The sequence below is a fragment of the Ursus arctos genome, unplaced genomic scaffold, assembly GCF_023065955.2.
Source record: "Ursus arctos isolate Adak ecotype North America unplaced genomic scaffold, UrsArc2.0 scaffold_18, whole genome shotgun sequence".
Lineage (NCBI taxonomy): Eukaryota > Metazoa > Chordata > Mammalia > Carnivora > Ursidae > Ursus > Ursus arctos.
This window is the reverse complement of record NW_026622852.1, coordinates 57,398,745-57,414,847: the sequence shown is the minus strand read 5'-3', so window position 1 is coordinate 57,414,847 and position 16,103 is coordinate 57,398,745. Positions and strand designations below refer to the sequence as shown.

General features: G+C 54.6%; 1 protein-coding gene across 1 annotated transcript; it reads left to right on the top strand.

Annotated features, from left to right (window-relative positions):
* The first annotated feature begins 27 nt into the window (after positions 1-27).
* SURF6 (surfeit 6) lies at positions 28-8,269 on the top strand. The gene is made up of 5 exons (XM_026514274.4): positions 28-228; positions 1,265-1,498; positions 2,081-2,169; positions 3,307-3,507; positions 3,692-8,269. Exons 1-5 carry the CDS (start codon positions 135-137, stop codon positions 4,169-4,171), a joined length of 1,098 nt encoding a protein of 365 aa, XP_026370059.2. The 5' UTR covers positions 28-134; the 3' UTR covers positions 4,172-8,269.
* Positions 8,270-16,103: the final 7,834 nt, after the last annotated feature.

Below are 16,103 nucleotides of genomic sequence, written 5' to 3'. Positions count from 1 at the left end.
GCTCGGCCGGCGGCGCCTGCGCAACGCGCCGTTTCCGGCGTGGGTGGCGCGGCGGGAGCTGCCAGTTCAGGGAGGGTGGCGTGGTGTTCCGGTCGTGTGTGTGCCACCCGAGGAGGGCCGCGGAGGCTGCGGCCATGGCTTCTCTACTCGCCAAGGACGCCTACCTCCAGGGCCTGGCCAGGAAAATCTGCTGCCAGCCCAGCCCGGAGCCACAGAAGCGCAAGTCCGGTAACGCGCCGCCCGGGGTCGGGTCTGGCAGGGCTTGGTGGCGAGGGTGGAGGTCCTCCCGCAGTGGACCGCGTAGCCTTCCTCTGGATTAGATGTAGTAGATGTGGGAAACAAGCCTATAAGATTCTATGAAGACAAACAAGGGGTGTTTAAAGTTGCCGCTGTCTCCGTGTTGTGGGCATCAGCCCAGGGGTTCCGGGGGATCCAGCTCAGTCGGCTCACTGGGCGGGCAGCTCCTGCGGGGCTTGGAGGTGGTGACCCGCTAGGTCAGTGTAGGGAGAAGCGGGAAACCGGGATGCCTCCTGGCAATGAGGGTTTACGGGGCAGGGGTGGCTGGGAGGTCGATAAAGAAACAGGTGAAGCAGGCTGGTCTGCCGGGAGCTGGGACAGGGGAGTGCTGCCTGGGCCGGGAGGAGGGGAGAGTGGCAGGGCCTGGCAGGGAGCTAGAGAAAAAACGACCTTTTGTTTTTATGCAAAGCAGACGTGTTCAGTATACAAAATTAAAAAGTGAGTTTTTTAACAGGGGTAGTCAATTATTTTAGGTTTATGTGGTTTTTTTTCCTGTATGTTTTACACATTAAAACATTCTACTTTGTGTACTTGTTTTATCCGCATAAATGATCCTTATTTGAGTCGTTAAAATGAAATCTGTGTCATCATTTTTGATGGCTACACAACACTTTATCATGTAGCACTGCCTTAACTTGCCTTTGTAGATGGGTATCTAGGTTTTCTTAGTTTTTCCTTCAGACAACGTTATGTTGAGTATCTCTGAGGCCGTATCTTCGTGCATATCTGGAATGGATTCTTATAAGCAGAGTGCTGGATCACGCGTGGATGTTTTTCAGGGTTTTGAGATGTGTGGCTGATCTGCTTTCTAGGGTTTGTGGGTGTGAGCTCTACAGATAAGGGTGGGTCCTCCTCCTTGATTCGCTCTGAGCCTCCTTTTGGGATCAAAGCTTTTGCAAGACTTTTCCTGCCAGTTGAATGGGTCACAAAGGTTAGGACTGCAGCCCTTTTTAATTTTGTGTTTTAGCCAGCAAAACTCGAGGCTCAGAAGCTGCTGGGCCCCCAAAAAAGAAGAGGAAGAAAGTGCAGAAGAAATCCCGGGAGCAGGAGAAGGCTGTGGAGCTGAAGACCCAGGCTGTAGGGGAAAAGCCTCCAGCACCTTCAAGGGCCAGAAAGCCAGCAGTACCTGAGGAGGGAGAGGCCTTCCACTCCACGGGATCCCCAGCAGATGGAGATGTGGAGCAGGGCCAGCTGAGATCAGGTGAAAATGTGGTTCTCTGTGGTCCTAAGAGAAAAGGGTGCCAGGCACGCTGGAGTAGCTTGAGACTTTCCAGAGAGTGAGCTTTCAGGGCACAGATCCCAGGGGCTCTGTGGTGGATGAGATCCCTGGAAGTACAGAGTGGTTCCAGGCCATTTGGCAACTGGGTCTGGTGAGGGGCAAGGTCATGTCCCCCTGAGGACCTGGAGCAGCTTGCCCTGCAGAGCCTCACTGCCCGCAAGTGTCTGAAGGGGAGTCACGAGAGCTGACCTGTGGAGAGATGTAGGGAAACCTAGCCTGCAGAAGTTGGAAGAAACGAGAGATGGGTTGGCTTGACCTGTAGGAAGTGTTTTGTCACACCACACAGGGGTGTTCTGTTCTGGAGGGCATCCTAGGGATCGATCCAGCCTGAAGAAGTGGAGTAGAATTTACTGGAACTGCCCTGCAGATGGACGGGTAGCCACCTGGTTGTGTGGGGGGGGAGGCAGCATGTGGAGGTTCAGGCTTTGAAGCTGGGCCTTGGGAAAAGGGACAGGACAGTCAGGGAGGGGGTTTCTTCTCAGCTCTCCACCTCCTTCCTTGCAGATACCCGGGTCACAGAGCCTGACTCTCTGTTTGCCCTGGATGTTGTGCGGCAGCGACTACATGAAAAAATGCGGGAGGCCCGGGGCCAGGTGAGTGGGGAGGCCGCTGGGGTGCAGGGAGAAGTGTGGTTTACTGCGGTGGTTGCCCTGCTCTGCCGAGAGGGGGAGGTACCTTGGTGTTCTTTGTGGGGTTGGCTACCAGCTCTGCCAGCCATTGTGGGGCTGACAGGAGGGACCTCAGCTGTTGTTCCCACCGCTGCAGCAGGTCCTGCCAGGCCCTTGGCAGCTCTGTTGAGCCAGAGGTCTGCTGTGGTTTGTGACCTCACGGGGAGCCTCCGTTCCCAGGGTCACTCGCCTTGTACGGTCTGTGCTGGGCTGCAGATTCCTTGTGCCCTCGGAAAGAGGCTTAGCCTCCTTTCTCTAGGAAGCTGCCTTTGCTGAACACCACACCAGTGAGCACTTCTGTCCCCCGAAGCGTCACAACAGCTCTATGAGGTACTCAAGGGCCTGAGATGAGGTGATCTCCACAGCGAGCCCCAGACCTGAACCGGCCTGGGCTCTTTCTGCTAGCAGTGCAGTCCTCCCACTCTGCCAGTACCTGCCCTTTCCTGGGGACATGCCCTGGGCCTCTTGCTGTGTGCGGACAGTCCCCCGGCTTCTTCGTGCATCTGCCTTGGGTCAAGCCCAGGGCTCATTCCTAAGAAGTGGTCCAAGCTCTGGGCCCAGCCCTCCTGCGTGCAGGTCTGGGTCAGTCTGGCCTAGGGTTCTCTTGTTGGCCTCCAGAAAGAAAAGTTCATTGGCAAGAGACCAGAGGTCAGATATGTCACCAGCAGAGTGGTGCCGTGGTCAGCACGACACTGAGTCATTCTGACCTGATGCCATGTTCTAGTTGGTTTTATGAGCCCGTGTTTCTCATCCATGAAACGATGCAAGACATGTTCCCTGCGTGACTGTTAGGAAGATAGGGTAACTGTGTTTGAAAAGCGCCCTGGTGGGATGAGCCTGGGGAATGGAAGCTATGGTTCTTACTTGGGGGTCCTCTTGTCATTTTGGGGTCCCTTGTGTTCTAGTTGATAGGTCATTTCACAGGGTAACGCTGAAGTCACTGGGCATCTTGTCCTGCTGAGCAGGCTCCTCACCTGCTTTCCTACTCTGATTCCACATTCCAGACCGGGGCCCCTCAAACTGGAAGGACCTCATATGTGAGTTTTTGCTTTTTTCCTCCAGGGCCACACCACGGAGCTGTCTCCTGCTGTTTTGGAGAAGAGACGGCGGAGAAAGCAGGAGCGGGACCGGAAAAAGAGGAAGCGAAAGGAATTGAGGGCAAAGGAGAAAGCGGCAAAGGCTGCGGAGGCTGCCGAGCCGCCCCACGAGCCGCCCCACGAGCCGCCCCACGAGGAGGTGCAGCCGGGGCTGCTCTTCAATAAGGTGAGGGGCGGGCCCAGCCACGGAGTGCGGGGACCCGGGCTCCACCCCGGCTGGCTGTGTGGCCTCTGGCCCGCAGCTGCCCATCTGCAGAGTGGGGTGCCTGCCCACGGGGGTGCTTGTGAGCATCCATGGGAGAGGCATTGTAAAGCTGTGATTCACTTGGGTCGCAACCCCTACTTGTGAGGTGGAGGTGACCGAGGAGCCAGCAGCCAGCAAGGCCCAGCGCCGGAAGGAGAAGAGGCAGAAGCTGAAGGGGAACCTGGCGCCGCTGACGGGCAGGAACTACCGGCAGCTGCTGGAGCGCGTGCAGGCGCGGCAGGCGCGGCTGGAGGAGCTGCGGGACCAGGACGAGGGCAAGGCCCGGGAGCTCGAGAGCAAGATACAGTGGACCAACCTGCTGTACAAGGCCGAGGGCGTGCGCATCCGCGACAGCGAGCACCTGCTGCAGGAGGCCCTGAAGCGCAAGGAGAAACGGCGCGCGCAGCGGCAGCGCCGGTGGGAGAAACGCACAGCCCACGTGGTCGAGAAGATGCAGCGGCGGCAGGACAAGCGGAGGCAGAACCTGCGCAAGAAGAAGGCGGCCCGGGCCGAGCGGCGCCTGGACAAGGCCCGCAAGAAGGGCCGGATCCTGCCCCAGGACCTGGAGCGGGCCGGCCTGGCGTGAGGGCCTGCAGCCCGGGCGCCCAGACCTCGTCGCTGACCTGGAGCTGCACTCCCACCTCGTGTGACAGCGGCGGGAGCTCAGTCTGTGCGGTCTAGGCTCCCGGCAAACGGGGCTCTGTGGGCTCACCCCACAGGCTGGGTGGGAGGGCTCAGCTCCCACATGAGAAAGAAAGGGAGAGATGTGGAGAATGGAGGCTTCGATCCTTCAGAGCCTGGAAAGGGCTGACAGGGTCTGGGTTCCAGTCTTCTCTTGGGAGGCCACGAAGCTCCCCAGAAGTTTGCAGGGTGAGGGAGGTGTGGCGGGTGTGAGAGTTCTGGGGGGCACTTCATTGGCTCCTTCTTCCCCTCCGCGCGAGCTGGGAAAGATTGGCCTTCGGGACTGTCCGTGTGAGTCCAAAACTCGCCTGGAAGGGAGGAAAGTTAGAACTGCTGTAGCCCAAGCCCAAGGTGGCATTGGCCTCAGGTGACTGCCAGAGGGCGGATCGGACAACATTGGGTGTGACTGGGAGGGAGTTCTGAGTTTATTTGTAAGAGGAGCAAAAATTAGAGCTTAAGGTAAACACGCATATGAAAAGTTAAGATTAAGATGCCCGCTGGGGACGCCTGGGTGGCTCAGTTGGTCACGCGCGCCTGACTCTTGTTTTGACTTAGGTCCTGATCTCAGGGTTCTCTGATTGAGCCCCACATCAGACTGCACCCTCAGCGTGGAGTCTGCTTGAAATTCTCTCTTCCTCTCCCTCTGCTCTTGCTCGTGCTGTTTCTCTAAAATAAATAAGTCTTTAGTGAAGAAAAAAAGATGCTGGTTGGAAGCATGCGCTGTGCTGGGAGGAAGGGGAGATGGGGTGGACTGGAGGATGTCAGTCCAGAAGGAGGCGGGAGACAGGGCTAGAAGCTAGGCGTTGCCGAGGCGACGGAAGATGCCCAGGGAGGCTGTGGAATTGCATGCATGTCTGCAGACGGGCAGAACCGCTGCAGACACACGAGACGGGGGGATTTCATGGCTCATGAATAATATTTCAGTAAAGCCGTTAATAACTGTCTTGACTGAGCTCCAGTTAAGAAACAGGCTGTAAGGGAAAGGCTGGTGTGGCCGTACTGGGCAGAGTGGACTTGAGGGTGAACAGCACCGTGGAGGATAAGGTATGTCAGGGCGGGATCGAGAGGCTGCGTACAGCATTGTGGGAGAAAACTTCCAAGGGCTGAATGTCAGAAACATTTCCAGAACCAAATGGTGGTGGTCCTCAGTTTCAAAGATACCCCGTTCCTCGGGCAGAGGCAAGTGGATGAAGATTGTCCTAACCAGAACCCCTCCTGCACAGGAAATGGGGTTCTGACAGTCCCAAAGGTTGTGGTAATATGAAAAGTAATAAGGGGAAAGCTCACTAAAATGGAGTCAGAAGGCCAGAAAGAGGAGCTCTCGTGCACTATGCCACCCGGAGTCAGTTACAGGAAGAACTGTCATTAGGCACCCCGGCACAAGTGTCCTCCACAGGAGGGAATCATGACTACAGACCCAACAGGGAAGGACGGACGCTGCTTCTCCTGAGAGAAATCCACTACCCAGCAGCTCAGCCGGTGAGAAACCGCCCTCGCCCTGAACTCCTGCTTTTCTCCAGTGGACTTTGGTTCAGGACGGCCCCTTCTAACTTCCTCATAAAATAACACTCCTTTCTTTGTTGGACTTGCCCGTGGTTTTGCCATAACTTGCATGTCCTGAATTGCAACTCTCTGCTATTCCCGAAAGAACCGATTTTGCTGGTAAAGGACCTGGCGGTTTTACTTTTAAGGTCAGCGGTAGTCTCCTTTTGGCACTGGCTCTTTAGAAATTCAGTGAGGGGCTGTGACCAGTCAGCTCAAGTGAGGCTTCTGTTCGCCAGACCTGGGGGTGGGGGGCAGAAGGGGGGTGGTCTCCAGACCCCAGTGGGTCGCCTCATCCAGTTCACTGCACTGGTCTGGCAGACAGTCATGGGAACCTTGCATACATGGCCTGTGGAAATAAAACTTGGCTGCGTGTTCTCTGCTGTTGGGTCGTGACCCCTGCATTGCCCCTGGGACCTCAGTCATGGTCTCATACCAGCGTTCCAGCATCAGAGAAGAGCCACCGTGCTCTTTGCCAAGCGGTCCGAGCTCTGCTTGTGGCAAAGGCGTGTCTTCCTGATCCTCCCCTGACCATCTGTTGGGGGGATGAGCCGGTAACATGGTAAGGCTCTTCCAACAAGCCTGCCTCTCCACTGGGATTTCTTACTTTTCTGTTATTCCAGGAGATTTCTGGAAGCTTCACTTACCTTATGTGGACCTCAGTGGACTCCAGGTTTTGTCTGGGCAACAGGAAATCCCTGAATCCTCCCTAGTTCCCTAGCTAGCCCGTTGAACCTTGATTCTAGATGCAAGCCGGTCAGATTGCCTCCCTCCTCCTGGCCAAGCACTTCCAGGATCAGTTCCCACGTATTTGCCTGATCTTTTCGGTATAAAGCAGCAAATGTTTCTGCTCACTTAGTGAGCTGAACCTTCCTACTTTGACCTTGTCATTGGATTCTTGGGGGTCCGATCTGCTTGTAGGTCTAGACACAGGAAGGTGAAATGGCCTTGGGGATGAAGCTACTGGCTCCTTGCAGTTTTGCTGAGAACCTGAGACTGCTGTGGTAAACTGGTAAAGTTTATCAGTTAAGACAGGCAGACGACACATTGGATCTGAAGGCTTTTGTCTGCAGGCGCCACGTGTTCTCACGTGGCTGCGCCTAACTTCAGTGGGCGCAGAAACGCAGCCTACTCGGTGTCCGGAGGAGGGGCCGGGATGTTTTGAAGAGGCTGATGCCTCCTGAGCAGGGCCTGCCTGCTAACCACTCTTGGCGCGAATTCTGTGTCAATCAGGGCTCCTAGCTACAAGCTCTAAGTGACAACTCTGTTGATCTAAGCAGAAGGGGGATTAAGAGATTATGGCACACCCAACTTGAAGACGTCAGCATAAAGCTGGTATTTCTTCTTTCAGAAAGCACCAAAGCTAACTAGGAAAATAGAAACAAAACAAGACTATCTTAGTTGTAAGTAGGAGGCATTGAGGTTCCCCCCCATACAACAGGTGACGGTGCGGAAGCCAGTAGGGGTTGAATGGGAGCAAAATGAAGTGAGATGGGGCTGTCCTTGGTTGTAGATCCCCGGGAGGATTGATCAGTCCCTTTCTCCACGATGCAAATACATAGCCTGTGCTAACTCCGAGAATGTGAAAGGAAGTCTGGCAGCCGGAGGCCGTGTGGGAGTTGGGTTCTGGGAAGCAGAGTATGGCACGGGACAAAGACTCAATAAACCACCCTGGCTGGAACACCTCTGTTGGGGGCTGGGGTGACAGAGAACGTTGCTTTGAGGATATTCCTACAACTTCCTTTTCTCTCTGACTCAGGGATAGAAAAACTGAAGTTTGCACATCCAGCCCTGGGTTATAAGGAAAATCCTGTTGCTCTGAATGATAATTTAGGTTTCATCCTGCTTCAGTGACGCTGGTGCAAATATCTATGCCAGGAGGAGCCTTATTCTGTGAGTTTCAAAATGGGAATTTGCATGAGATGTGTATAGTAATACCACACGATACAGAGAAGGAAAGAGCCAGTAACAGGTGCACTCGAAGAACCTAACCAGAACGCTTTTTGCCAATGAATTCTCTCAAATATTTCTTCAGGAATAAAGAAAAAAAACAAAAGCCAATCATCTTTATAAAGAAAGCCCAAAGTAGAAAAATGACCTTGTGGAGTCTCGAGATAGTGAGTCAACAGAATGATTGAAAAATGTCAGACAAGGGGCACCTGGCTGGTTCAGTAGGTGGACAATGTGACTCCTGATCACAGAGTCATGAGTTTGAGCCCCACATCGGGCATAGAGGTTACTTAAAAATAAAATCATTAAAAAATGTATATTAGGGGCGCCTGGGTGGCCCAATCGGTTAAGCATCTGCCTTCGGCTCAGGTCATGATCCCAGGGTCCTGGGATGGAGCCCCACATCGGGCTCCCCGCTTTGTGGGGAGCCTGCTTCTCCCTCTCCCTCTGCCTGCTACTCCCACTGCTTGTGCTCTCTGTCAAATAAATAAAAATCTTTAAAAAAAATAAAGCTTTAATATATATATATATATATATATCAATCAGACAAACTAAGAAAGAGTGGAAGAAAAATATGGCATCAGAAATAAATGAAGCAGCACACTGAGAGGCATAGACAAACACACAGGAAGTAAAAATAGATTAAGAAAGTGCAAAGAGAAATTCCAAAGTATGTGAAAAACACACCAAACAACACCAACGAAAGAAAAAGTTCCTTCAAAGCTATAAAAAGCAAAACAAACAGGAGGAACACCATGGACTAAGAGTAAACATCGCAGCCATAACTGATAATCCATTCTGTTCCCTTCTCAAAGGGAAGGAATTTCCACCTGGACCACAGAGCAAACTTGAACTCAGTAACTGTAGAAGGAACATACTTTACAAAGATGTGATGCAGATGGGCTCACAACCAAAAGGTTCCCAAGGAAACTGTATGAATGCAGTGATGGGAGTGGGTTTGTCAAACCAGCAGAGGGGGGAGAAGGTTTTGAGGGAAGTAACTGTAACGTGACTGAGCTGTTAAGCATTTGTAACCATTGTGAAGGGCTCCTTGCCAGCTGTGCATGGGCCACATCACACGTGTTTTTCCTCAGTTCCTGTTGGATCTGGCTTTGCCCCACCTGTGTGCCCTGCACTGGGGACTTTAGCCCAATCCGAGTGGTTAACATTTATGGAGTTCTGTTGCTCCTCCTGGCCTGGACGACTGTTCCTTCAGCCTCGTAGTGCCACTTGGTGGTCCTCAGACCCCGACCTCGGGCCAGAACACCAGGGGCCCTCGCCCGGGTCGCCCAGGCCTGTATCAGTGTCCAGCCCCTGCTGATACTCATGCAGCCTCCCCATCGGACGTCCAGCCCTCTCAGGCTCAGCATGGAGCGAGGACCCACCTTCTCCCTCAGCCCCTGACACGTCAAAGGCCAATGCTCCCCCAGGGCGAGGGGAGCCCAACCAGAATGGGGAGACCCGGTGACTGGGGTGGCGGGGAAAAGACAACGTCATTTTGGTTCATCATGAGCCAAAGATAGAAAATACAACACAGTTGATGTTTAAAAAATTATTAGGACAGGGGCATCTGGGTGACTCGGTTAAGCGTCTTCCTTCAGCTCAGGTCATGATCTCAGGGTCCTGGGATCAAGTCCTGCATCGGGCTCCCTCTCAGTGGGGAGCCTGCTTCTCCCGCTCCCTCTTCCCCTCCCTCTATCTGTGCTCTCTCTTGCTTGTTCTCTTAAATAAATACAGTCTTTAAAAAAAATACATAAAAACTGTTAGGGTGAAATTCATAAAACTGAACGTTTTAAAGCGCATGATTCAGTAGCTTCTAGTATATTCACACTGTTGTGCAGCCACCATCATTCTCTTGTTCAGAACGTTCTCGTCACCCCCAAAAAAGACCGTGAGCCCATTAAGCAGTCACTCCCCATTCCCTCCTCCCTCCCACCCTAGCACCCACCAACCTGCATTCCTCTCCACAGAGTTACCTACTCTGGACATTTCATAGAAGTGGAATTACAGAATATTGGCCTTTGGTCTCATTTATTTCACTGAGCACAGTTTTTTTGAGATTCCTTCACTGTAGCGTCTATCAGGACTTCATTTCTTTTTATGGCTGAATTGCATTCCATTGTGTGGCCAGACCACGTTAGTTTGTTTGTTGGTGGGCTTTTGGGCTGCTTCCACCTGTTGGCCATTGAGAACCGGCTGCTGCGAATGTGTGTGCACCTGAGCTTGCTTCAGGATCTGTTCTCAGTCCCTTTGGGTCTGTGCCCAGGAGTGGAATTGCTGGGTCTGGCATTAATTCTGTGTTGCCGTTTTGGGAGAACCACCAAATAATTTTCCACAGTAGTTGCACCATTTTACATTCCCACCAGCAAAGTACAAGGCTCCGATGTCTGCAGTCCTCACCAACATTTCTGATTTTCCCTATTTTTGCTTATAGCTCTTCCAGTGGGTGTGAAGGGTTAGCTCATGGTGGTGCTGACTTGCATTTGCTTGATGACTGATGGCGTTGAGCGGCTTTGCCTGCGCATATTGGCTTTCATGGTCTTCTGAGAGATGTCTGTTGAAGTCCTTTTCCATTTTTCAATTGGATGTCTTTTGTTGAAATGTAAGAGTTTTTTACACGTTCTGAATATTAAACCCTTATCAGATGTGGTTTGCAAGTGTTTTAAAAATATGTGTTATATTTTATAAATATTAAAACAATTTTTTTATTGTTTAAGCTCATATTTAGGCCACTTATCCATTTTGAGTCAAGTTTTGTGTACGGAGTGAAGCAGGTGTGACAGCTGATTTATCATTCAGCTTCTCTTGCTGCCATGTCACCCTGACAAGGGGCCTCTGTGGGTGCAGTTCTGCCTCTCTGACCTCAGCTGGACACAGGCCAGCCTGCACCTTTGGGATGGCTGGTGGACAGGCCCTCTCTTCCATCCCCAGTGGCTGGCACTGAGCAGTGGGGCCAGGCTGGTTGGGAGCAGTGGTGTGGTGTCTCTGTCCTGTCCCAACTGGTTCCTTCATCCCTCCCTCTGGGCCAGGTGGGAGCCTGCACAGAAAGTCTTAGCAGGAGGATAGGGCCAGAGAGAGGGCTGTCCTCTTCCTCTCCCAGGCTCCGCGGTGTGCCGTGTTTAATCCGTAAGTGGTACCCCACACCCTGGAGTCCCTGCACCCGAGGGACAGCCTCTCCTAGGCCTTCGCTGAAGCTCATCTTTATTCCAGTGTGTCAGAAATCTCTGGGACCTCCCCTCTAGAGAAAATATGAGACCCAGAAAGCGTCCGAGACCACTGTGCTGTTTGGAGATAAGGTAGATGATGTGCCAGGTGAATAAAGCAGCTCCCCGTGCTGGAGACACAAATGAGGAAAGGTGGAGAGGTCGGGGAGGGGAGTGGGAGTGGGACGGGGATGAGCCTAAGCTGGAGAGGTGAGCAGGGGCCAAATCTCCCAGGGCTTGGTGGCCGTAATGCAGGCAGGCTTGGCCCTGAGAGCGGGGAAAATCACCAGCTGGGACCTTCTGTGATCTGAGGTAGGAGGTATTACTGCCCCTGTGCCAGTTGGGCTGCTGGCCACGGGCATCTAGCTGAAAAGTCTGGTTTTTGTCGTAGGACTGACCTAGCTGCTTCTCCCTGCCAGATCTGGGCAAACCGGAAACCTGTTGAGTTCCTCCCACCTAGAAGGGACAGGTGGGGTTGGGCCCAGGCAGGAGCCAGGACTTGGTTAGTCGGGTTGGTCTGGCTCTGAGCCTAAGGTCTGTGCTGTGCTTAGCTTCTGCCAGGGAGCCTTCCACCTCCTATACCAGCCTCTGCCTCCAGGGCACCTGGCCTGTGGGTCCTCAGAGGAGCTATGGACCCCAGAGGTGAGTGGGGAGGAACCAGGGCTCCAGAATAGGGTGATGGTTACCTCTATGGGCCTCTGACCATCTGGTCAGGGCTTCCCAGCTGCATAGAGCCAGAGGTCCAGAACTAGCCTTGGTGGGGACAGCTGGGTGCTGTGGGAGCAGGGAGGGTCTGGGAGCTACATTTTCTTCTGTGTGTAGGAGTGGGTGTGGTCTTGGGCAGGGATGATAGTGGTGCCCAGAGAAGGGCCACAGACAGAATGTGGCCACAGCAGTGTTAGTGGTGGGGGCAGGCCCTTGGGGGGAATGTCTTGATTTGACATGCAAAACTCCCTGCCCAGCACTCCTGCCCAGGCCTCCTGTCCCCATCCCCTTTCCTGGGCTCTCTTCTCTCTATTTGTCTGGGCCCCAGAGGTCGGAGTAGGTGGTCAATGAGGGGATTTCCTCCTGCTGTGAAGTCTGCCTGTGAGAGAGGGGGCCCAGAGCCCCTCCCAGAAGCTCAGAGCTCAGACACAGCTGGTGCCTGGAGTGGGGGACCCAGGGCACCTGTTGAGGGTGGGGGTGGGGGGAAGAAAGGGAGGGAAAGAGGAAGTAGGCTGAGGGGACAGGAGTCTCCTGTGGGTGCAGGTTGGCTCCCTGATGTCAGTAATAACAGACTGGAGCTGGTCCAAGGTCACCCTGTGAGGCTGAGATCTAAGGACAGAGGGGAGGGAAGGAGGGAGAGTGGAGGGGAAGGGACTGGAAAGCCAGGAGGAAGTTCCCCTCCTGCCCCTCCCCTCTCCTCTGGATCTGGCCAGGACAGTGGGGTCTGCTGCACTTTTCCGCAGAGGGTGGTCTCTGCCTCTCTGGCTGAGAAATGGAGGCTTCTGTCTTGCCCTTGGTGCTCTCTCCCTGCCCGGCCCTCTCTCCCTGCTATCTCTGCTGCTACCTGGACACAGATCAGCCCAACAACCCAGGTTCTTGTCAGCAGGACCGGTAGGCCCCGGACCCAGCCCCTGCGGCTGTAGATGGGGCAGCCCTGGTGGAGTGCTGGACATCTGGGGCCCCCCACCCCCGGGAACAGTAGTGCACCTGCTCAGAGCTCCTGCCCAGGGCCATCCTGTGCCCAGCTGCCTTTCCTCAGTGGCCAGGAGGGGAAGGATCTGACCTTTGTGTGTATCTAGGACACCCAGGACCTGGCACTGTTTATTCGTCCTCTCATCCATGGCCCTTTGCAGGGGCCTGGCAGGCAGTGTGGTCTCAATGAAACTTCCAGAACAGCAGTCCAAAGCCCAGTCTAATGGACATGAAACAGGCTACGTGGGTCCAGATGTCCCAGGTGCCCACCATAGCTGGGGTTGAACCCCGGGCCCTGGAGTCACCCCTTCTTTGACCAGAGGAGAAAGAAGGGTTCCGGGGGGCCTCTAGGAAGGCTCCCGTGCTCTGCTCAGCCCTCTCCCCTGACAGCAGGAAGAAGTGGCCTTGGAGAGAGGCTGGGAGGGTCCAGAGAGACAAGGACGGACACCTGGAATCCTCCCTCCATTCCCTCCTGCCGGGCTGGGTGGGGGCCTTGCCAGAGCCTGGGAGGAGGTGCAGGGTGGGAAGGGGCTTCTTCGGCCCCTTGGGGAGTCAGAGCCCAGCCCGGGCAGGAGAGCACACGTCTTCCCAGAAGAGAAAACCAAAGACAACAGCCACTGCTTTTCCTGATTTTTAGTCATCAAAATTCTTTTGTTGATAGGAGACAGGCAGACATGGCCTGGCTTGGGCTGGGCCTGGAGCAGGGCTCCCTGAAGAAACCCTGTCCCGGACTGGCTGGGAGGGACACAGTGGCCATTGCTGTTTACTTTTGTCCTCATTCTAAAGTGTATTTGCTCTTCATGACCAAAGCAGAGACGGTGTGGTGGTGGGAAGGGCAACTCCTAGAGCCAGCCGAGTCCCATGGCCCAGATGGCACAAGCACCTGGGCCGAGTCCAAGTGTTCCCTGGTTCCCTGGAAGGTGGTGACCACAGCTCTGGGGACGGTCATGCCCTGGTGGGGTCCAGTAGGGGTAGGCGCTGGCTCTGATGCTAAGCATCTCAAGGAGAGGGGCTAGCAGCCCCAGACTTGGCCGTCCAGCCTCCCAGAGATACCTGTCTGTTAGAGTCCCACAAACAGGGACAACTCTGGTCTGAAAGTCAGGGACCTGGTAGGGTGCCCAATTCAGCCCAGTTTGCTTAGACCTGCCCTGGTTTTAACACTCCAGACCACCGCCCCCCACCCTGGGGTCTGGCCTTCCAGCTTCCAGTCCCTCTGGGGTTGGCTTCTGTTCCACCCAAACCCCCAGGTCCTTGGACACAAGGTACTTTTCTGCTGCTGGAGCTTCCTGGTCCCTTCTCTTGATCTTGCCCACCTGCTGCACCCTCCTGCCTTTCCTTCTTGTGTTCTCTGTGTCTGGCCTGCTAGCCCCACCGGGCCAGGAGCCTCAGTGCCCCTTCTTTTTTGTCCAAAGTGTGCATGCCGTGTGTGCTTTGCATCCGGGGTCACAGGGGAGCTCCCTGCATATGGCCAACCCAACCCGTGAGCTGGTGGGACCTTCAGCTTCACGTGGGCCAACCTGCTCTGTGCCAGAACGGGGTACTCAGAAAGTCCACTGGAAAGTGCCAGGACTCCACCCGGCCCCCAGCCCTGAACTATGGGCAGCTTTGCTGTAGAAAGTGTGGGCTGGAGGTATTCCATCCACAGCTGACTGTTGAGCTCCTACTGTGTGCCGGCACTGTCTAGAGAGGGGGACGAGTGTCAGAGCACACGGCACCAGTGTCCCTGGGCAGGGCGGACACCTTGCAGGACATTGGGGGAAACTTGCAAACAGAAAGGGTGGAGTGGTCCCATTGGCTCCCAAGCGCCCAACTCTGGCATCCCGTGGGGTAGGTCAGGGGCAGGCGGACTGCGGACACCCCTGTCCTCCGGCATGGTAGAGATGAGAACAGGGGGCCCCCCCACATCAGGAAGTTGCCTTGCTGGATAGGGGCCGCCTTCAGCCATTCCCCCATCAGTCAGCGCAGGGGCTGGAAGAGTCTCTGGGCCAATCCCATTTGCTTGTCTGCCCTTTCCAAAAATTCATTATTGTGATAAAATATACATAAGAAGGAATTGACCATTTTAACCAGTTTCAAGTACACAGCCACCGACCATCTACAGAACTCTCCCATCTTCCCAAGCTGAAACTCTGTCCCCATTAGACACTGACCATCCCCCACCTGGCCCCCGGCACCCACCATCCACTTCTGTGCCCAAGTCCCTCAAGTAAGTGGAATCCTGCAAGATTTTTCCCTCTGAGACTGCCTTGTTTCACTCAGCTTAATGTCCTTGAGGCCTGTTCATGTTGGAGCCTGGGACAAGATTTCCCTCCTTTCTAAGGCTGAGAGATTTTCCGTGGTGGGGATGGACCATGCATCCTTGACTCCTTCATTCATCGTTGGACTCTGGGATTGCTTCCCCTTTTTGTGAATAATGCTGCCTTGAATGTGCAGAGACCCAGCAGTGGAATTGCCGGATTATATGGTAATCCTATGTTTAACTTTTGAGGACTTGCCATACTTTCTCCCTCAGCAGCTACACCCCCAGCAGCTGCACCCACACTTTGAAGGTGTGGCAGCACGGTGTGCTGGTGGGTTGAGTTTGGGGTGGGAAGGAAAGGAAGGTGGAAAGATGCCTCTGAGCTTTCAGTGGGTTTTGGTGCCTGGCCATGAGATGGGAATAGTGCCCCACGGGGGGCATGGGTGACAGGGACCCACAGTCCTGTTTGGCCATGAAAGGGCTGATGTGCCTTCCGTGGGGAGGGCCCGTGAGTGGTTAGGTCTCCAAGTCCAGAGGTCCACAGGCAGGTAAAGGCTGGAGAATGGTGGGAGGGGGACAGCAGCACAAATGTGGTAGTTAATGCTCTGGTGCACTGTGGGGACAGAAGAAAGGCTGGGGCCAAGCCTGGAGCCTCCAACGTTTGTGCTCCTGGAGGAGGGGGTGCAGAGGTGGCTGCAGGGCGGGTGTAGCCAGAGGGTAGACCAAAGGAAGCAGAGTTCAGTGGCATTGATGATCAAGCTGGCCGAGGGCAGAAGAGAGGGCAAGGGGTTAGGACTGCAGGCGTCCTGGAACCAGCCAGTCGTAGAGGAGTCCCAGTGGGTGGTTGGCATGACAGGCAGGTTAGGGAGGGTGAGGAGATGATGCGAGGAGGATGTAGGGCCTGAGAATGGCGTTTCAAGCTGTTCTCTACAGGGAGCGGGGAGAACTGGGACGGCCCTGGGGAGGGAAGGTCAGGAGAGAAGCATGAATGATGCACAGACATGGCACTGGGCTGCATCCCTCTCATTCATGCCCTGCTCTGATCATGGCTGGGTCTCCCAGCTCACCTGGTTCGGCACGCACTTTACCTGGGCTGGCTGGCCAGCGCCCCATGCACACCCGATGGGGGACATTTGGACTCTCAGGACAATCTCTATTGTGTTGCTGTCACCGTGGTGAGGTTGAATGCCTTTAATGTGAGTTGTCGCCCCATATCGTTTGACCTT

Coding starts and splice junctions, on each gene's coding strand:
- SURF6 (XM_026514274.4), top strand. CDS start 135: ATGGCTTCTCTACTCGCCAAGGACGCCTACCTCCAGGGCCTGGCCAGG. Junction 1,499..2,080: donor GCAGGGCCAGCTGAGATCAG/GTGAAAATGTGG, acceptor CCTTCCTTGCAG/ATACCCGGGTCACAGAGCCT. Junction 2,170..3,306: donor TGCGGGAGGCCCGGGGCCAG/GTGAGTGGGGAG, acceptor TTTTTCCTCCAG/GGCCACACCACGGAGCTGTC.